The sequence below is a fragment of the Microcebus murinus genome, chromosome 2 (genome assembly GCF_040939455.1).
Source record: "Microcebus murinus isolate Inina chromosome 2, M.murinus_Inina_mat1.0, whole genome shotgun sequence".
Lineage (NCBI taxonomy): Eukaryota > Metazoa > Chordata > Mammalia > Primates > Cheirogaleidae > Microcebus > Microcebus murinus.
In genome coordinates, this window is record NC_134105.1 from 17,722,216 (window position 1) to 17,743,923 (window position 21,708).

Here is a 21,708-nt window from a genome sequence, read left to right on the forward strand (position 1 = left end):
TTTTCCTAAAAAGGACACTTCAAATTGTTTAACTTCAGGCCCCACAGACCTAAATCCACCTCACAGAATTTCGAGTCAGCCTATCTTGGGGGTCATAAGAGGCGATGGATTTCAAATCTCAGTTCTGCAGCCAGCTTGAGAGGAGGGGCTCCTATGATATTTAATGACTGACACAAACAATAGGAAAACGCTAATCTGACCAAAAGAGATATCCCTCCCCTGATTCCGATCCCTAACCCACACAGATAGCTAGCTGTCTACAAAGAGCCTTCCCTATTTTCCCTCTACTTTTGAGGGCGGCAAATCAATCTTCGTTGACGTCAGTGTTCCCAGAATACAGCTGAAGTCTGATACATGGATGACACTCAGGACAAAAGTCTGAACAGATTACAGAGCAGTTTTGAGGTTTTTGTTTAGGGGAGAGGGGTTGTTACACCAGGGGAGTGGGTATTCAAGGCAGATGCATTCCAAAACAGAAACCCTTTGGTCAAATGAGGTAGACGTGTTTCTTCATCTGTAAAACTGGATTGGTAATAAAGCCTCCCCTTGAGGGGTTTGGTTAGGAATAAGAGAGACCATTTACATAAAGACCTAATCCAGTCCCAGACTCTTGGGGTAAGGTCCATAAATGGAGGACAGAAAATAAAATGTGTTGATCCTGAGCGCAGTGACAGAGATTCTGTGTACTTCATCCCCTATAGAGCGCAGGGAGGAGGAATAACTACCTTACTGACAAATAGTAGGTGCAGAAGAAATGGGTGAAGAAGGCATGTACATTTCTAGCGGATGCCTACTGATCTGTGTAACTAACTGGGTGACCGATGGGTCCGGGTCTCTGAGTGACTGTTAGCCCCGGGCTGGCTGGCAGGCCCACTGCGAGCCGGGATCTGGCTGACAGCGGTGGGGCAGCCGAACGACCCCGGCGGCTGCGACTGCGGCTGCCACGGACTGTCCCGCCCCGAGAACCGCTAGATCGCTGTCGATCGTGGCCCCATCCGGCTAAGACTGTGGCCTCTTCCCGTGCGCCCGCTGGCCGGGCGTCGCTGCCACCGCAGCCAGGTGCGGACGCCGCAGTCCCTCCCTCTCTGCGCCGGACAGGGGTCCCCGACTCCCCGCGGCCGCAGCTGGGAACAATGAGGCGCCGGCTTCTTTAAGGGAGATACCACCGCGCCGGCGGGGCAGGGGACGGCGCCTTCCCAGAAGATCGCACCCAGCCCCGCACCGCCGCCGCCTCTGCAACTGCACCGCCCGCAAACATGGCTCAGTGACTTGGACAAAAGGTGCATCCTCCCTCCAGGCGGGGCGCACGCCAGGCCTCCCAGCTCGGGCCGCGCCTCCCCGCAGGCCCGCCAACGAGCTCCGCGTCAGGCAGGCACCCGAGGCCCGTGCCGAAGAAGATGCACCAAGCGTTCCACCCCAGCGACCCCCGCACACCAGCCCGCAGCTCGGTAGAGTGGAAGGGGGGTGGGGGGAGGGGAAACTGCAGCCCGGCGCGCGCAGCTACAGGCCCGGACCTGCCGCTGCAGACAATTCCCGGGGCCGCGGGCCCTGTGCGCCTGCTGCAGCTGGAGGGCGACCGAGCCCGGACGTGGAATGGCCTTCCAGCTCCGAGGCCCCGCCACCCCTGCGGGGAGGGGCTTCAGTGGCGCACTCTGGAGCGCGCACACCTCCCGCGACTCCGCGCTCCGCAGAGCCACGGCAGAGTGGAGGAGGCGATCGGAGCGCCGGGCGCGCGCGCCCACTGGGCGGTGCTCCACGTCCGGCTCGCGCTACGGAAAGCCGGAGGGGGGCGGGGCCGCCCAGCGTAAGGGGGTGTGTCCGCGCGCACCACGGGGGCGCGCGCCGGCCTCTGACTGGAGGCCGCGGCGGCGGAGGCGCGAGCTGCCCGATAATGGCGGCCTGCAGAGCCCGTGAGAGGGAGAAGAGGCGGCGGCTACCCTGAGGTAAATCTGGCCCTTCGGCGTGGCAGAGAGGCCCTGCTGCAGAGCCAATGGCCCTGCATGTGCCTCCTTCCCCAGGAGGCCTGTCACAGACCTGTCAGCGGCGTCATCCCGGGGAAGGCCCCGCGCCCCTCAGGCCACCGGCCCCAGCTGCGGCCTCCTCTCACACCAGGGCTACCTCCCCAAGCCTCGGCCCTCAGCCCTCAGGCCCGAGGAGTTGAGGCAGCTGCAGGGTTGACACCTCGGGGTGAAGGGCCTGGGGATGATCCCCTCAGGGTTTCATCTGATCCTGGCCGAGGAGGGGGAGGGCCTGATACTTGGCCAATGAGCGCGGCCTGAGCCGCCGCGTCGGGCAACACCTCTGGCCGGGACTGGCCCTTCCCCGCCACCAGCAGGTGTATGGCCTGGCCGGCCCGGTCCGAGCGCTGGCTTAGCAGGGCAGGCACGAGGACCCGGGAAATGCCCTTAGGTTCGCACTGATGCATCATTTAATGCAGGATCCTATAAACACCTTCCCTCCTCCTCATACAGGAAGGTGCTCTTTCCTTTGGGGATTATACCAAACTGGAGAGGATATGGGACTGCTTCAAAGAAACCAGTAATTGGCGATCCACACAGAGCAGAGCAGAAAGAAGGCTGTGTAGTTGGGGCAGAGGATTCTATGACAGACACTAGGAAATACAGTAGGAATTTGAAGGGTAGGTGTTCAATTAGAGGAAGTGGAACTAAAAGCAATCTCTGAAATGGCCATTTTAAAATTCTCTTTCTTTCTTTCTTTTATTGAGAAAGGGTCTTCCTCTGTTGCCCAGGCTAGAGTGCAGTGGCGTCATCATAGCTCGCTGCAACCTCAAATTCCTGGGCTCAAGCAATCCTCCTGCCTCCGCCTCCCCAGTAGCTGGGACTATAGGCCCGTGCGACGATGGCCAGCTAAATTTTATATTTTTTGTAGAGATAGGGTCTAGCTCTTGCTCAGGCTAGTCTCGACTTCCTGAGCTCAGGAGGTCTTCCCTGTTTGGCCTCCCACTTAAAGTAGCTGTTCCCAATTTCTCAGGCTGTAGAGCCTGAACATTTTTGTTTCCCCAGCTGGAAAATATAAATATTATACAATCTCATGTTACTTTTCTTGCCCATGGTGACAGTCTACAAATGAGACTTTGTTCCTTAAGCACGTTAGAATCTTGAAATTATTTCGGGAGTGAGGAGCCACTCTTTAGACTTTCTCCATTCAACACATGCATTTCTTCCAAGGGCCTTTGGTCCTTCATTGAATTATCAATTTGCTCCTTCAAAGGACTTATCAAGTTGATTTCCAAAGATCTCTGTCAGAGAGCCCCTTGATGGGTAGGATGGTTTTTGTTGGCAAAAATGACCTAGAACTAAATAGCTATTGTTAAATAATAACAAAAAGGAAGCTGTATTCTAAGTAGCTTACTTTATTTTTAAAGTAACATTTCTTCACAAACTTTATTTTCATTTATTTTGCAAGAAATAAACAAAATTAAAATATGAACATATATAGATTGGCCATTTACTTTTAAATAACAGCTAAACGTTTTCAGTTCTATAAGTTCACTTTCAGTCCTTAAGCATAAGCCAGGTGTTGGTATTTCTCACTGTGAGAAGTTTTTTGTTTTTGCTGTTTTATCACCTTTTATGCATATGTCAGCCTTAGGAGAACCTGGGTTTTGCTTCCTTATTTTTGTTTTTTACCATGATCAGTTAGAAGGCTGAATTTTTTGGCTTATTTTTAACAGTGATGTTTTCAATCATTTGAAGAAGCAGTATAGTGTAGTGCTTACAATTGTGGAGATCTGAGTCAGATGGCCTGGTTTCAAATCTCAGGTCCATCCATAACTAGTTGTATGACCATGGGCATTTTACTTAACCTCTCCATGCTTTAGTTTCTTCATATATGAAATGACCATAGTAGTACCTACCTCATAAGATTATTGTGAGGATTAAATAACTTTAGTATTATAAAGTGCCTGAAACAATGCTTGATATATGGTATGTACTACATAAGTGTTAACTTTATTATTATTAAAATTAGATTTGCAAATATCCTTTACTGCAGACAATGAGACAGACAACTAAATCATATAGAAGAGGAAATACAAGCATGTAGATATACTTAATTTCAACAGAGCACTTTGTTGGTTTTTCCAGAAACCTCGACCTTGAAGATGGTGAGTAGCCAGCCAAAGTACGATCTAATACGGGAGGTAGGCCGAGGTAGTTACGGTGTTGTGTATGAAGCAGTCATCAGAAAGACCTCTGCACGGGTGGCAGTGAAGAAAATTCGATGCCACGCACCTGAAAATGTTGAACTAGCCCTTCGCGAGTTCTGGGCACTAAGCAGTATCAAGAGCCAACATCCAAATGTGATTCACTTGGAGGAATGCATTCTACAAAAAGATGGGATGGTGCAAAAGATGTCCCACGGCTCTAATTCTTCCCTTTATTTACAGGTATGTGTTGTTGAATGGGATATAGAAATGACTTGAACATAGCATTGGTCAAAAAGAAGAGGAATGAAAGTGTCAGATGCTAGGCTTTCTTTAAATGCAGGTGTTTTGTAGTTAGAAGATAAGGGTCTGCCAAGAATTGAGACATTTGCTTTAAAACAGGTTTTATTTAAACCTGTGATGCACATACCTAAAAATAATGTAAGCCACCTGTTATGCATTGGTATTTGCCAGTCTGCATAGGAAAAGGGCAAGATAAAAGCTAGGGAGGTGCTTGAGACTAGAGTCTAATAAGTTCACTTCTTTGAAATCAATGTTTTTGGAACTGAAGATAGAAGAAAAGGAAAAACTTCACAACGAATAGCAACACCCATAGGTAATTTGACATTTCTTTTATAAATCACTGGTTTATTAGAGGGGTATGTGGTTTCTTCACCATGCAATTCCAATTAATTTTCATAAAGCATGTGGTTTAACACCTGTATTTTATTAACAGTGTTAATAGCTAACATTTGAGTTCCTACTTGGTTCCATACTCTGTGCTGAGTGCTTTAAAGGCAGTTGCTCAAAACAATACCATGAGGAAAGTGCTATTATTATCTTCATTACAGATGAAGAAACTGAGGCTTAGATTAGATAATGAATTTATCCAAAGTTGCATAGCTAGTAAGTGGTAGACTTGGGACCTGAACCTAAAACTATCTGGCAGCTAAAGCTTATGTTCTCTTAACTCCTCCCAAGTTACTCTTTTATAGACTTAGGGAAATCATTAATATAGGAAAATGAAAACGTTTTGGGCCTTTTTTTTTTTTTTAGTTTGGCTTCTGCCATAAATTAAAATCTATAGTAGCTCTATATTAACTGAACAGAAAAGATACTTATGACATAACTTGTTAGAAGCCGGGGCAAAATTTCTTCAGGCTAGTCATTCTTGGAAAAGGAAACAACTTTCCTTGAGTGTGTCTAAGTTCAGAATTTACCATCAGACTTTTACCATTTAAAAGTCTTTCTTTTGGCCGGGCGTGGTGGCTCATGCCTGTAATCCTAGCACTCTGGGAGGCCAAAAAATAGAACACAACTATTTAGCCTCTGTTGATTTTGTTGACTTTTCTAACAGTGCTTATTATATAAGTTGCACTGATGGAAAATACTGGAGGCAGGTGCAATGGTTCACACCTGTAAACCCAGCACTTTGGGAGGCTGAGGCAGGTGGATCATTTGAGGCCAGGAGTTTAAGAGCAGCCTGGGCAAAATAGCAAGACCCCCATCTCTGCAAGACAAAAAAAAAAAAAAAAAAAACATAAGCCGAGCATGGTGGCACCTGCCTATGGTCCCAGCTACTTGGGAGGCTAAGGCAGGGGATCACTTGAGCCAAGGAGCAAGGTTATAATGAGCTGTCGTTATTCCACTGCACTCCAACCTGGGTAACAGAGTGAGACTCTGTCTCAAAAAAAAAAAGAAAAAATGGAAACATTCTTTCTCTTCCCCCCCCCCATTTTTGGAGTATCTAAAGATACATTCTCTTTTAAAAGTGGATAGAATTTTGCTGAACTTTGCATGGAGTTTTAGAGACTAAGGTTCATAATCTCATTTGGACTAAAAAAGCAAAGACATTTAAACATATGACTTAGTGCTGAGTCTAGATCCAGCAGTTGGGCATTAGCTGGTCTTTCAAAGTTTTAAGATGTAAAGTATTACCAGACTTGATTGAGTAATTTTTATAGCTAAAGCACCTTTTTGTTTAGTAAATCTCTTTCATCTAAAGCTTAAAGCCTGTGTCTGACTTGTGGCACTTTTTGCTAGCTCAATGACCTTGGATAAATAACTTTTCCCAACATCTGTTTCTTCATATGTAAAATAGTTTCTACCTTCCACAGGAGTTGTTAAAATTAGAGGTGATACAGAAATAATACTTGGCACGTAGGAAGTACTCAGTAATAGGTATCTCTATTAAAATTGTCTTTTCTATGGATTTATTTAGTTGACTTCAGGAAGTCATCAACACATTGAGCAAGTACCTTCTCTAAATTTACATCTAGTAAAGAAACATTTTTACATCTAGTAAGACAAATCTATAGTATGAACAGAGTCCCTATGCATGGTCTTCTCCATTCTCTATACAAATTTTTATTTTTCTGTTTTTCCAGATCTTCTTCCTTGTTCTCAGTTGGCATCATTAAATCAGTTCCCGTTAGCTATAAACTTCACCTACAAGAAAATGTAAAACACTTAACAGATTACAGTTTCATACATAGGATCCTAGTGGCTAGTCTGTATACTCGTGATAAGTGTCATGAATGAGAAGTACATGATGGCATAGGAACATATAATAGGGAACCTGACATAATCCTGAGGTTCAATAATTATGAATTATTTGTAACTTGTAAAGAGGAGTTAGGTAGACAAATGAGTGAGAAAAACTTCCCAGGCAGAAAGACCTATACATACAAAAGTCATGAAGCAAAAAGCATGAAGGGTTTTAAGAATTGAAAGAATGGGTAATAAGACTATGGTATACAGGGAGGATTATTTTAGATGAGGCTAGAAGGGTCAGCAGGAGTCAGCACAGAGCACCCAAGATCCCATCACCCATGTTAAAGAGCTTGGACTATATCCTAAGAGAACAGGGAAGCAATTGAAGGACTTTTAGGCAAGAGAACCAATGGTAACATCCTCTACATGTGAAAATAAGCAGATTGGACACTGCACTAATGTAGCTCTCAACCAGAGGCCCATGGCCTGGATGCTAAAAATAATTTTTATATTTTTTACAAATTGTAAAAATTAAAAAAGGAAGAAAAATATGGGACAGACAACTTATATGGCTTGTCAAGCTTAAATATTTACTATCTGGCCTTACTCTAAACCATTCTTTGAATGCTGCCACTCTATTGTGCAAAGCTATTTAGAAAGTTTGCTTTTGAGAGTAAAGACAGAAGAAAAGCATGTTTAGTAACTGTGCAGCTAGTAAATAAATATGTGATCTTTACCTTTCTGTTCTTTCATTTTCTCTGTTGCACTGCATACACATGCAACAAAAAATATGCAAGAGACATCTGCAGACCATTGCAGTTACTAATGTCTACCATGTAGGGAGATGACATGGAGGGATATTCTTTGCTTCTGCCCACCTAAAGGCAAGAGGAAGTACCAGTAGATTTAAATGTAAAATTAGCATTTCACTCACTCTTCAACAACTCTTCAGCTTTTTCTTTTCAACAATAGGTCTGAAAAGGACACCATACAACAAATGCTTTTATAACACTGTACACCTATATTTTAGAGTGGTAGTTTGTGTCAAGTAATATTATTGAATTTCAAGTAATAGAGTTATAATTAGACAATAATAACAAAACAGTGATATATTGCAGATTTTAAGCTTGTATGAAAGAAATATACATATTCAGACTTGAATTTTTACATCAAAATGCAAATTTGATTTTTATAAATTGGTTTTAAAAAGTCATCCAGTGATATAGATAGCCAACATATTTGTATTCTACCTGTGCATGTTTATGAGGTAATGATGTTAGTCTTTCTTTTAACAGCAACTATAAGAACACTTTATTTCTGCAACAACTAGTTGTACCTTGATCATTTTTCTCTCAATTTTACAGGTTATATAGTGTATGTGCAATGAACAAGAAGTGTATTTCAGGCACTTTCATTGAGTAGAATTTCCTAATTGAAATTTATACCTTAGCTGGCAATCTCCTAGGTCTGTCTGCTGAAACTTTGGTCTTTTCATGAAGCTATGAGGTAGGTTGGTAGAGTTCAGCTCCATTGACACATGCAGAAAATCTATGGCCAGTTAGATACTTCAAAATCGTGCTTTTAAAATACTTACCTCTTGGCTTGGAGGTTTGGTGTGTATTCATTAGGGACAAATAGACAGTTTACATTTTTTTTTTTTTTTAATACATAGTCTGACTCTGTTGCCCGGGCTAGAGTGCCATAGCATCAGCCTAGTTCACAGCAACCTCAAACTCCTGGGTCAAAATCCTCCTGCCCCAGCCTTCCGAGTGGCTGGGACTACAGGCATGCGCCACCATGCCAGGCTTTTTCTATTTTTGGTAGAGATGGGGGGGGGGTCTCACTCTTGCTCAGGCTGGTCTCGAACTCCTGAGCTCAAGCTATCCTTCCACCTCAGACTCCCAGTGTGCTAGGATTACAGGTGAGAGCCACCACACCTGGCCTAGTTTGAAGTATCTTAAACTGAAGTTTAAAATAAAATGTACATATGAAAGCACTTACCAAATAAAATATGCAAGGAGTTTCTACTTAAAACTGGAGACTGATTTAACCTTTGAATCAGTTATTCTTTTTCTATAACTGAATTGTATAACCTGTCAGATGATTGTAATCTGTATTTTTTCTTTCTTGTAGCTTGTAGAGACTTCATTAAAAGGAGAAATTGCCTTTGATCCCAGAAGCGCCTATTATTTGTGGTTTGTGATGGATTTTTGTGACGGAGGAGATATGAATGAGTATCTGTTGTCCAGAAAACCCAATCGTAAAACTAACACCAGCTTTATGCTTCAGCTAAGTAGTGCCCTGGCCTTCTTACATAAAAACCAGATCATCCACCGAGATCTTAAGCCTGATAACATCCTGATTTCTCAAAGCAGGTTGGATACCAGTGACTTGGAACCCACACTGAAAGTGGCTGATTTTGGTCTAAGTAAAGTCTGTTCAGCCTCTGGGCAGAACCCAGAAGAACCTGTCAGTGTAAACAAGTGTTTTCTTTCCACGGCATGCGGAACAGATTTCTACATGGCTCCTGAAGTGTGGGAAGGACATTACACAGCAAAAGCTGATATCTTTGCTCTTGGGATTATCATCTGGGCAATGCTGGAAAGGATCACATTCATAGACACGGAGACAAAGAAGGAACTCCTAGGGAGTTATGTAAAACAAGGAACTGAGATTGTGCCTGTTGGGGAAGCACTTCTGGAAAATCCTAAAATGGAACTTCTCATTCCTGTGAAGAAAAAGTCTATGAATGGGCGAATGAAACAACTGATTAAGGAAATGCTGGCTGCAAACCCTCAGGATCGTCCAGATGCTTTTGAACTAGAACTCAGATTAGTACAAATTGCGTTTAAAGATAGCAGCTGGGAAACGTGACACATATTATTTGCAAATATCTTGGATGATATGCTGCTTCTGTTTTCACAGTGATGCAACATTATATGGCTGAAAAAGAATATAAAAAGCTAAACACCTTCTAAGGGTTTAGATTTTGTGGGGTGTGTTTTTTTTTTTTCCCTCATTTTTCTTAAATCCAAGCTGGCCATTTTATTAGTATGTTTTAAATGTATATTACCAATGTGGGTGTAAATTTTTTTTTAGAAGTTTGGCAGGAAAATTCTCTAAGAGCCAAGAAAAGAAGAGAGTCCAGTTTTCTGGAAATATGTCTCTAAGTATTTTAGACATTCCTCATCAGTATTAGGAATTTCCATGGAAGAAGAGGTTTGCATGCTGGTAATGCAACCTTTGAAACTTTGTAAAGGAAACATATATGTATATATTTATGTATATGTAAGTATGTGAATGTGTGCATTTTGCATTCCATATGAAGAAAATGCCACTTCTGTTTAAATTATTTGATGTAGGTTTGGGTTTTTGAGATTTGCTGGTGAAAGCAGTGATGAAAATAAAGGAACCTTCCCTCATCTTCCTACCCTGTCCTCCCTCTAATTAAATCATATTAAGTTTTTTTTTCTATTTTTGTAATATTATACAACTTTTTTAAAAGGCATCATTTTGGAGGGTCTAAAATTATCTGATTAAACATAAATGAAATTAAGTGATCCAAAGCTGCTGAAGTATGTTTGCGCTCTCCAGTGCCCTCCCTGTAGCTGCAAAAGTTGAATTAGTCACACAGTCATATGGTAGCAGGTTGCCAAGGACATTGGTGATTCAGTCAGACTTTGTTCAGGTAACTGAGCATTTATTTAACCAATTAAACCACTGAATTGGGACATGACTACACTTGAACTTTTATAATCTGATATAAATCTGAACACAGGATTCTTCTGTTTCTGAAAACTTTGCTATATATGAACTATAATACTTGATATATTAATTTTTGGTTTCAAGACTTTGTCTAAACCTCAGCATAAAGTTGAAACCAAATGAGCTCTACCCTCACATTGCCTGCCCTGATATGGTCTCTTATTGAATCACTGGAGTTCCTTTCATTTTGGCACTGATGCTGTTTTCTCTTGTCTAATTTGAGAAAGTAATGGTAGTGATATGGTTGTCTTAAATGCTGACACCTTTTTCTAATGCAGGACGTGATACCTATACAGTGTGGCAAATGGGTAAAATACTGTGGCAACAACGACTTTTCAAGTAGAAGAGTTATTGATTTTATACAATCACTTGGTATGGTCTCTGTCAAAAACCAATAGTCCATTATTCCTCTGGAAGTTAGTTTAACTTTATATGGTTGTCTCCAGTTTGTTTTCCTGTAAAAGCAGATAGTTAAAATCTAAGGAAAGAATGCTTTCCTAAAGCAAAACATTAGCCTTTAAGGTTAAATAGACTTTATGTTCTATTTGGGTTAATCTTCATAAAGCACTAGAGTCTTTGGTCAAAAGTCAAACAAAATAGTATTAGCATATGGAAATTATCGATAGTTTGCATAATGTCAGCTTTTTTGAATTTACTTTTGGAATATTGCTATCATAATTTTTCCCCATTTAAAATGTGTTCAGAGGACAATAGAAAGCAAACATAAAAACATTATAGTATGTAAAATTTCTGGACTATGTTATATGATCTGGAAGTTTAAAATTTGGACTGAAAGGTTTTATTGAAATAAAGCCTCTTAAAATGAAAAATCTCATACCTTTACCGTCACTTTCAAACTAATATAAGAATTCTTTTAGAAATGAGAGGTGGAAATACACTGAAGCCTCATAATAGTTGACCCTCCGGAGCACCAAATTAGTTTAACACAGATCTATCTAAAAGAATTGTGTTAATGTGGGTAAGAAAAAGCATCATTATGATGTCAATAATGGGGCACTTCAGCAGATATTCATAGGTGACAGTATGCCACCTCTTCAAATATCTATGTGCTTGGAGCCATGGTTTTCTGAGTACATGGTTTTTAGTCCTGCCTTATTTAAAATAGTTTATTTACTTTGAAAGATTTTATAATATCTATGAAGTAAAATTCTTTCTTTCATTGGAGGTAAGGGTATGAGGTGATCAGGAAGTTTCTTCCTGAATTTTCTCAAGTCCTTGTATTCTAAAATAGCCTATGATACCAAGCAAAATGATAATAAATTCTTCATCTTTCTTCAGTCAGAGGTATTTATTAAGTACCTACTGTGTGCTCAGCACTACAGATCATTTAATAAAATGACAATTAAAACATGGCATTTAGCCGCAGGCCTTTTCCAGCCAGGAGTAAGAAATAAAAGATGAATAGCAATATTTGGAAATTCCTGGGTATTTGCTAGAGGAAGAATGGAAGCAAGACTTTGTGCACAGTGCCTTGCCCATAATAGGTACTCAATAAACGATTATTCCTCATAGAGTCTCTTGCTATGGTTTATAGTGTTTTATGAAATTTGTCTTAATTGAAAAAGACCAAATATTTCAGATAAGCTTATAGGCAGCTGTGGCCAGTTAAAATATGGGGTTGTACAGTTAGTTCCTAGAACGTTATTTTGCACTAGTTGTCACTTAGAAAGATGGGGTTCCTGTAGATTTATGGTGCTAAGGGATACTTTGTCATTATGATGAAGTAAGTGTTAAGTGTCAGATAAATAGCACACAGAATAGTTCTTTCTGCTGGTCTGTTTTTTCTCTTTGTTGTTGTTGTTTTAAATTGTAAATTGTTATCAATCAAACTATTGTAGCAGCTACAAAATAACTCACCAGCATGACAAATGGTCAAAAAATAAGTCATCAGCACTTCAGAAATGAAAGCAACTTTTGAAATTTTCTTTTAAAATTGTCAAATATATTTTATGAAGAATTTATAAAAGGGGAAAATGATTGTAATTTATTGTTCATGACAGTTTTTTTTTTAATAAAGTGAGTTTCAACAAAAAAAAGTGAAAATTCTACATTGCTGCTCTGGTGGCTCTGTGAGTACTTCTGTAGTGCTTTACTTTCTGAGCATAAAATAGAGGGTATAAATTTTGAAACAATGTATTTTCAGATTTATCTATTAAATGATTCTGAAATAGAAGCTATTGCTGAGGAAAAGATCATTGAATTACAGGAGTTTCAGCATTTCAATTTCTATAAAATTTTAATACTATCTCACTGCATTTACTTTTTATATAAGAACTTGTATTGCCTAAGATAATTTTTTTTTCCATTTATCCTTCTATTTCATTATGTGGAGGATGCATCCCAAACTCAGAATGATGTATATTAAATGTACTAAGAGGATGCAATTTTTCAATCTGTGATGTGACACCATGGCTTCTTTTCTATTAAAAAAAGTCATCTATCCCACTGTTTTTTCTTTTATAGGTGTTATGAATGCCTGGGGACACAGTCCACTTAGTGGTCCAATGAAACAGCAGAGGGAAATGGAGACAGAAAACATTACCCGTGATCTAGTGACTATAAAAGTAGGCATCAGGAATTGTGGCTTCTGACTCCGCCACCCTCTCCTGATTTAGCCTTTGTGGAAAGGCAAATTTTGCTTTCTATTTAGAGATTAATTTTTTAATTGAATCTTTGTACTTACTAGCATTTTTATAATCCTTTGCAGTTTATAAAGCACCTTCACGTGGTTTTTACATGTCTTTTCAGTGAGTTTTACTGAAAACGGGCTAATTTCTTGACGAATTAACAGTAACACCAGTTGCTGAGGTAATAATAATGGTTTTACCCCAGGACAAGGTTTTAGTGCCTAATCTCTTGACTCCAGTTGGAGTTTTCTCTAACAACAAAGCTTTATCTTTCTCACTGAAGTAATGACCCTTGGTTGTTTTGGTGTTTCCTTTAAATTCAAATGTTGCTCTCCTGTCGACCAATCATAGACATCCTCTAAAGTGCAGTGTAATGACAGACAGTTGGTTTGTGGTTAGATAATAACTCCTACTTGAGAAAATCTACTAGGCAGCCACACCTCTTGAAGGCAAAGTGCGTCTTTTAAAGGCAGTACTTTCGCCTTTGCAATGACTTTTCATTGGTTAGAAGGGAATTGTAAAAAGAAAAAAAAAAAAGACCTGAGCTTTTGACTTTCCTCTTTCATTTCCTGTTCAGTCTGGTATTTCAGGTTTAGCTTGTTCTGAACAGAAGTTAGGCAACTTGATATTACCAAAGGCATCGTGGTCTAGCAGGAAAAGCACAGGCTTTGGTGTAGCAGATCTGAGGTTTAATACCAGCTTTTGCAAATGTCTACATAATGTGTTGGCATTGGACAAGTCATTTCCTTCTGAGACTCAGTTTCCATATCTGTGAAATGGAGATGATATTTACATATCAGAGTTTTTGTAAAGGTCAGAGATCATACACATAAAGTGGCTAGCATAGTGCCTAGCACATTAAGTTCTCAAATGGTAGCACTGTCATTGTATTCTGATTTTAATGACAAAATGAGTGAATGAATGGATTCCCCATGAGCCAGTCTTTCCTTGTAGCTTTGGTTTTCCTACCCTTTGGGAGAACCTGATGAAGGCACTATATCCTCTCCTCACAAAATATTTGCCTATAATTTCAGGGGATTTATGGATCTTAGAAGCCCACATGGACCCTGAGTTAAGGGACCCCAAGCTGTAAGCTCCACTAGGTACCTCTGTATACCTCCTAGAGCTCCTAAATCAAAAGTGGGCCACAGGCCAGGTGCAGTGGCTCACACCTGTAATCCTAGCATTCTAGGAAGCTGAGGTGGGAGGATCACTTGAGGTCAGGAGTTCAAGACCATCCTGAGCAAGAGCGAGACCTCCTGTCTACTAAAAATAAAAAAATTAGCCAGGCATCTTGGCACTTAATGTGATTTGAGAGGCTCCTGTAGTCCCAGCTACTCTGGAGTCTGAGGCAGGAGGATCACCTGAGCCCAGGAGTTTGAGGTTGCTGTGAGCTAGGCTGATGCCAGGGCACTCTATCGACAGTGAGACTCTGTCTCAAACAACAACAAAAAAAAGTGGGCCATGCATGAGACTTCTAGGGAACCTATATTATTTTGGTTCTTGATCTGGGTGCTGGTTAGACAGGTGTGTTTACTATGTGAAAATTCATCAAGCTGCACTTAAAATTTTTTTGCACTTTTCTCTAGGTATGTTATACTTCAATAAAAATTTTATTTTTTAAGAATGTGCATTGGGGCTAGAGACTACCATGACAATTGTCAGAGGCAGAAGGAAAGGACAGAGACTTTGAAATCAGACCCTTTACCTTTCTGTTACTAGCTGTATGCCTCATGAGTTACCTAACCTCTCAAATCTGTAGTTTCCTCAGGCTTAAATACGGATAGTACCTGACTCAGAGCAGGGTGAAGATGAAAGGAGCTGATGCATGTAGAAATGCATGACATACTCAACTATGTTATTGCTTCCCATTCCTGAGGAGGACTCACAGGAAGCCACAGTGAGCTGCCTTTGCTGCTAATTTGTACTGCTGATAGATACCATGTTGGTTTGTTTCATTTAACTTACATTTTTACTACAATTATTAGAGAATTATCTTATATTCCATTACTATAATGTCCTGCCTTTCTTTGCCCTGCAGCCCTCTGCAGGTATTAAGTAAAAATCTCCTTAGCCTAGTTCTCTTTCCTCTTTGTATTTGCTGATAACATAGTTGATAGTCATTCAGGATGTCTGCTGTCTTTTCAACAGATGTCTCACTATATTGCCCAAGCTGGTCTCCAACACCTGGCCTCAAGTGATCCTCCCACCTCAGCCTCCCAAATAGCTGGGACTACAGATGTGAGCCACAGCACCCAGCTTGCACATTAGAATTTTAACCTGGAGAGGGTAAAAACAAGAAGCCTGATGACTTCTGCTTCTAGCCAGATGGAGTAATAGGGCCTAGATTTCTCTACCTGCCTTAAACAACTAAAATGCCAGACATTGGACACCTAGCAGTGCAGGACAATGATACCTGGTAGAAAAGAATCAAATGAGGTGAGCCCTGTGGTTGCCCCAACTCACTTCCTGGAGAAGATCTTTAAGCCACTACACAGGGAAGCAATACCTAAATAGTCCAGCAATCTCCTTGAGAAGACAGAGTTCAAAGTTCAGAGAGGTGAAGCCAGCTAGAATTCATGGGGCAGAATATCAGAGACAGAGGGAGAGAGGAACAAAAAAGAGTTCCAGACATTTGTAGGAAGTTTTCTTCAAGATATTGGTACTAGTCAGCTCATGCTTTGGAGGAAATTACTTGACCTGAGAGCAGGAAAGATAACCTGAAACGATTAGGCAGAACAATCCTTGGAACTCACACAAAGCCAAGAATAATTGATATTTCTACCAGCTGGAATGGAAAGACCTTCTAATACACGGGGCATCACAGAAGAGTATTTTCTCAGTGGTGAGGGCAAGACTAAAGGCTAAGCTGGACCCTGCCTAACAAAGCTTAAAAGTTGTCTTGACAGGTATTAGAAGACAAAATTACAACAAATTTGGTTTAAAGATCTGAACTGGGTTTTATTTGTGATTCTAGAATCAGGCTCATTCTGTAAAATCGTGAGTGTTCCAACGAGCCAAGCAGAGGAGGTTGATTTTATAGACAGAAAAGGGCTGAAGGAAAGCAGAAACAGAACAAAAAATGGATTGTTTCAAGTTACTTTCCTTATAGGGTTAAAACAGAGAGAACTTCATTATCATGCCAGCTCAGGTAAACTTGGACCCCTTTCGATTAGTTGCCATGAATCTTCTGTTTGGAAAACTGGCCTGTGTCAGAGTTTAGTTTGATTATGCAGCACCTAGCATGAGTGACTCCATTCTGGTTCAGTCTGGTCTGCTGGGGACTAGTGCAAGAGGCTAGTCCAAAACAGTGGCCTCCTATACACTTTATTTAACAAAGGATACATTTTTTTCTAAGTAACTTAATGTGCCAGAACAAAGCTCAAACATATTTAAAAGAGTACAAAAAATTTCAGTTCTCAGTAATGTAAAAATTCACAATGTCTTCCATCCAATTAAAAAGTATTAGATGAGACTTTGTTTCTGGTCTGGCATGTAGAGAGCTTAGAAGTCACCACTCCATCCTAACAACAAGTAGAAAGCTGAGCAAACTGGAAAATTAACAACTCCTCTTATGTCTGTCAGAGAAGTGAGTGAAGTGCAAACTGCCACCCTAAAATTGGAGAGGCAGATGGATAGGTACAGAGAATCACAACTCACCGGAGCAGAAACCTCAGTGGGAACCAGAGCCAGGGCAGGAAAACCTAAACTGCAATTGCTCAGTGTGGACAACTCTTGAGAGTTAGAAACTCCAGGGGGACTCAGTCATAGGGTGCCCCCCAAACTTCTACCTCCTGGAGCTCTCCCAGGTCCTCACAGATGGTCATTCTTTTGGCAGGAGGCGGGGGAAAAGGAACCATTTTGAAATATACTTGAGCATTCTGTTCTTAAGAAAGCCGGCTCTCAGGAGAAACTATTTTACCAGAGCCTAATCAGCTGGGGTTTTATTAGCAGCACCTAACCTACCTGAGGGAAGGGAAATACCCAACTACAGCACCCTCTAGCCCTGACCCACCTAAAGAGGGAAAAAACTGAGAAGCACTGCACTGATGAAGTTCACAGCCCAGGGGCACAGGCTCACCAAAAGCCTGAGACCTAATGATAGGACTACAGAATGCTTCCCCTCCCCCACACCTTGCCACTACATTACTAAAGGCCTATTTATGGCAATTCCTTCCTTACCTAGTACAACATATCCCCCTTTAAACAAAAAAGTACAAGGCATAATAAAAGGCAAAAAACACAGGATGAAGAGACTGAGCAATCATCAGAACCAGAATCAGATATGGCCAGAATGTTCAATTATCAGGCCAGGAATTTTTAAAAACTACAATTAATGTGCTAAGGACTGTAATGGGAAAAGTAGACAATATGCATAAACAGATGTACAATGTAAGCAGAGAGATGGAAATTCTAAGGATCAAAAAGAGTGCTAGAGATCAAAACCTTTTAACAGAAATGAAGAATGGTTTTGATGGGCTCATTAGTAGACTGGACATGGCTGTGGAAAGAATCTCAGAGCTTGAAGATATGAAAATAGAAACTTCCGCCGGGCGCGGTGGCTCACGCCTGTAATCCTAGCACTCTGGGAGGCCGAGGCGGGTGGATTGCTCAAGGTCAGGAGTTCAAAACCAGCCTGAGCGAGACCCCGTCTCTACCATAAAAATAGAAAGAAATTAATTGGCCAACTAATATATATATATATAAAAATCAGCCGGGCATGGTGGCACGTGCCTGTAGTCCCAGCTACTCGGGAGGCTGAGGCAGGAGGATCGCTTGAGCCCAGGAGTTTGAGGTTGCTGTGAGCTAGGCTGATGCCACGGCACTCACTCTAGCCTAGGCAAGAAAGCGAGACTCTGTCTCAAAAAAAAGAAAATAGAAACTTCTGAAATTGAAAAGCAAAGAGAGGCCAGGTGCGGTGGCTCACACCTGTAATCCTAGCACTGGCTCTTACCTGTAATCCTAGCACTCTGGGAGGCTGAAGTGGGTGGATCGCTCAAGATCAGGAGTTCGAAACCAACCTGAGCAACAGCGAGACCCTGTCTCTACTAAAAATAGAAATAAATTAATTGGCAAACTAAAAACATATATAGAAAAAATTAGCCAGGCATGGTGGCACATGCCTGTAGCCCCAGCTACTTGGAAGGCTGAGGCAGGAGGATCGCCTGAGTCCAGGAGTTTGAGGTTGCTGTGAGCTAGGCTGATGCCACAGCACTCTAGCCTGGCCAACAGAGTGAGACTCTGTCTCAAAACAAAACAAAACAAAAAACTGGATATGATTGACATCTACAGGCTACTTCGTCAACAACAGCAAATTATACATTCTTCATGGCTTACATGGCTTACATTCGCCAAGATTAACCACATTCTGGATCATAAAACATACCTCCACAAATTTAAAAGAAGAGAAATCTGCTAACTCAGACCACAATGGAATTATTTATTTATTTATTTTTGAGACAGGGTCTCAATCTGTTGCCCAGCATAGAGTGCAGTGGCATCATCATAGCTCACTGCAGCCTCCAACTTTTGGAACAATCCTTTTGCTTCAGCCTTCCATGCTGTTGGGAGTACAAGTGGGTGCCATCATGCCTGGCTACACAATGGCATTAAACTAGAAATCATTAACAGAAAGAAAGATAGCTGGAAAATAAAAAATACTTCGAGATTAAACAACACATTTCTAAATAATATGGGCCAAAAAAGAAACCTCAAGAGAAATTTTAAAATATTTTGAACTAAATAAAAATGAAACATAACTTATCTAGATTTTGGGGATACAGCAAGAGCAGTGCTTAGAAGGAAATATATGGCATTGAATGCATATGTTAGAAAGAAGAAAGATCTAAAATCAATAATCTAATTTTTCACTTTAGTAAACCAGAAAAAGAACAAATTAAATCTAAATTAAGCAGAAGAAAAATAAAAATTCAAGCAGAAATCAATGAAACTGAAAACAGGAAATCAATAGAGAAAAATCAATGAAACCAAAAACTAATTCTTTGAAAAGATTGATAAAATTGATAAAACTCTAGCCAGGCTAACTAAGAAAAAATGAGAGAAGACACAAATTACTAATATCAGAAATGAAAAAGGAGGCATCACTACAGACACCATGGACATTAAAAAGATAATAAAGAAACATTATGATAACTCTATGTCCACAAATTTGATAACTTGTATGAAATAGACCAATTCCTTGAAAGACATAATCTGCCAAAATTCATAAAAGAAAAAATAGGCCATCTGAATAGGCCTATATCTATTAAAGAGAATGAATAAGTAAATAATAACCTTCAGAAAGAGAATGGTATAGTCCCAGATGGTTTCACCAGTGAATTCTGACAAATATTTAAGGAAGAAATTATACTAATTCTCTATAACCTCTTCCAGAAAATATTAATAGAGGCAGAGGAAATACTTCTTAATTTATTCTATGAGGCCAGCGTTACCCTAACACCAATCTCAGAGCTATGTTTCTTCGTGTACGAAACAGGTATAATAATATCTACCTCTCTGGATTAATTGTGAAAATTAAATGATATATTATCACTATAAATCATAATATACACAAGTCAGACTATATGAAACTCATAACATTAAAATGTACAAAGAATGGGTGTGGTGGCTCATGCCTGTAATGCTAGCACTCTGGGAGGCTGAGGCAGGAAGATTGCTTGAGGTCAGAAGTTCGAGATCAGCCTCAGCAAGAGTGAGACCCTTACTCCACTAAAAAATAAAAGAAAGAAAGAAATTAGCCAGGCAACTAAAAATAGAAAAAATTATCCTGGAGTGGAGGCATGCACCTGTATGTAGTCCCAGCTACTGGGGAGGCTGAGGCAGGAGGATTTCTTGAGCCCAGGAGTTTGAGGTTGCTGTGAGCTAGGCTGACACCATGGCACTGTAGCCTGGGCAACAGTGCAAGACTCTGTCTCAAAAAAAAAAAAAAAAAAAAGGAGAGAGGAAAAGTAGAATAAATAGAATCCACATTATAAGATGAGAAAAATAAATAAAAATATATTAATCTCTATCAGTGGGCTAAACTCTCCAGAGATAAAGGATATCAGACCAAATAAAAGAATAAAATCCAGCTGTTCTGTTTACAAAAGACAGATAAAAAACATAAGAACATACATTGAAAAAGTTTGTAAAAAGAAATACTAGGGGGGAAAAGATGAAATAACTATATTAAAGCTAAAAGCATCACTAGAGATAGAGTTTCTACCTAATAATAAAAGTTCAATTCACCAGAGAGAGAGATAGCATTTCTAAATCAGTATACATCTAATAACATAGCCTACCCCATGCCAGCACTTTACTGTCTTAAATTACTGTAGAATTAAATAAGTTAACGCTTAACATCCTCAGCGCACAGCAAGTGCTTAATAAATGTCAGTGATAGCGGCAGCAGCAGTAATGTACTATATGACTTTGGTGGAGCCACTTAACCTCTATGAGCCTCAGTTACCTCTTCTGAAAAGTAGCCGTAATAATAAGTTATTTTTCCAAGTTGCTTTGCAGACCAGGTGAGAAAACTGTATATGAAGATATTTCATAAACAACAGGAAAAATATAAATGCAGGAATGACTGCTCTTACTGATTAACTGGCTTTACAGAGCACCACGTGTCAAGGTAAACCCCCATCTGAGCAGTCCCCAGGTAGAACAGCACCACCTAGGATGTCCAGGGATGCACAGAGATGCCAGGCAGCCGTGCCACCCTTGTGCTCAGAAAAGAAACACTGAGCGAAGTGATACCAGGGACGCTTCTTGGAGGGCGAAGCCTGCCCTCTGGCGGATGAGCCCGGACTACCTTGCTCAAACTCAGTCTGACTCTGCTTTCTGGTGCCCTTGAGTAAACACTCCCCAATCTGAGTCTCTTCATGTCCCCTATCCCATGGTCATGCTTTCTAAAAGTCTTGTAGGGTAGGGTGGAATGGTTTTGGAAATAAAATTGTCATCATGACCTGTGCCTTACAGTGCCACACTAATCTCAGGCTTCATTGTTAGGGCAGTCTTTGAAGGGTAAGTAATTAACCACAGCTCCCGCCGTGCATCAATAGGCAAGACTTGGACTAGGTTCCCATATCCTAAAAATGACCAGTCCTCTCTTAGATCTGGTAAGGTGGCCTCTCGAGCTCAACTGACCTGGCTCGGAGCTCTGAAGTGACTTTTGTCTGTCTGAGTGTCCTGCGTCAAGCTGGAATGGCCTGAGCTTTACACCTGCCTCCTTCGATCACCAGATACAGGTGACTGAGGCCCTGGGAAGGGTGTGACCTTGGACCAGGGACTCTTTTAGCATCTGCAACAGACTCTGAGTTAGGTGACAGCAAGGCCTCCCCTGAAGGTGCCTTATAAGTAGAGGACCCAAATTATCCCTGCCCCCAGCTGCACCTTTTGCCTTAAACTTGCTCTCCTCATGGTCCCAAGATGACCAGAATAGTTCTAAGAAACACATCTAGACAGAGCAATTAGAATAGGAAAGGGGTCATTTTTTTCCTGTGTCTCCATGAGAGCAAGGAAATCTTTCCTAGGACCCTGCAGCAGCCTTTCCATCCATGTGTTACTGGCCAGAAGAGGAAACCGTATGGTTTTGGCATTCTGGGACCCTTCTGGCCCCCAAGACCCACTCTCCCA

The 21,708-nt window shown here is 41.0% G+C and overlaps 1 protein-coding gene across 2 annotated transcripts; it reads left to right on the top strand.

Moving 5' to 3' along the window:
* The first annotated feature begins 1,808 nt into the window (after positions 1 to 1,808).
* PDIK1L (PDLIM1 interacting kinase 1 like) lies at positions 1,809 to 10,214 on the top strand. 2 transcript variants are annotated; one of them, XM_075995373.1, is made up of 4 exons: positions 1,809 to 1,943; positions 2,472 to 2,638; positions 4,107 to 4,408; positions 8,792 to 10,214. In XM_075995373.1, the coding sequence occupies exons 2-4, from the start codon at positions 2,602 to 2,604 to the stop codon at positions 9,530 to 9,532; spliced, it is 1,080 nt and encodes a 359-aa protein (XP_075851488.1). In that variant the 5' UTR covers positions 1,809 to 1,943; positions 2,472 to 2,601; the 3' UTR covers positions 9,533 to 10,214. The 2 variants fall into 2 exon arrangements, with proteins under 2 accessions (XP_075851488.1, XP_012605999.1); XM_012750545.2 differs by lacking the exon at positions 2,472 to 2,638.
* Positions 10,215 to 21,708: the final 11,494 nt, after the last annotated feature.

Bases quoted from the DNA above. Each gene is read 5' to 3' on its own strand.
- PDIK1L (XM_075995373.1), top strand. From the start codon at position 2,602: ATGACAGACACTAGGAAATACAGTAGGAATTTGAAGG. The intron at 2,639-4,106 runs GTAGGTGTTCAA...TGGTTTTTCCAG, and splicing joins ATACAGTAGGAATTTGAAGG to AAACCTCGACCTTGAAGATG. The intron at 4,409-8,791 runs GTATGTGTTGTT...TCTTTCTTGTAG, and splicing joins ATTCTTCCCTTTATTTACAG to CTTGTAGAGACTTCATTAAA.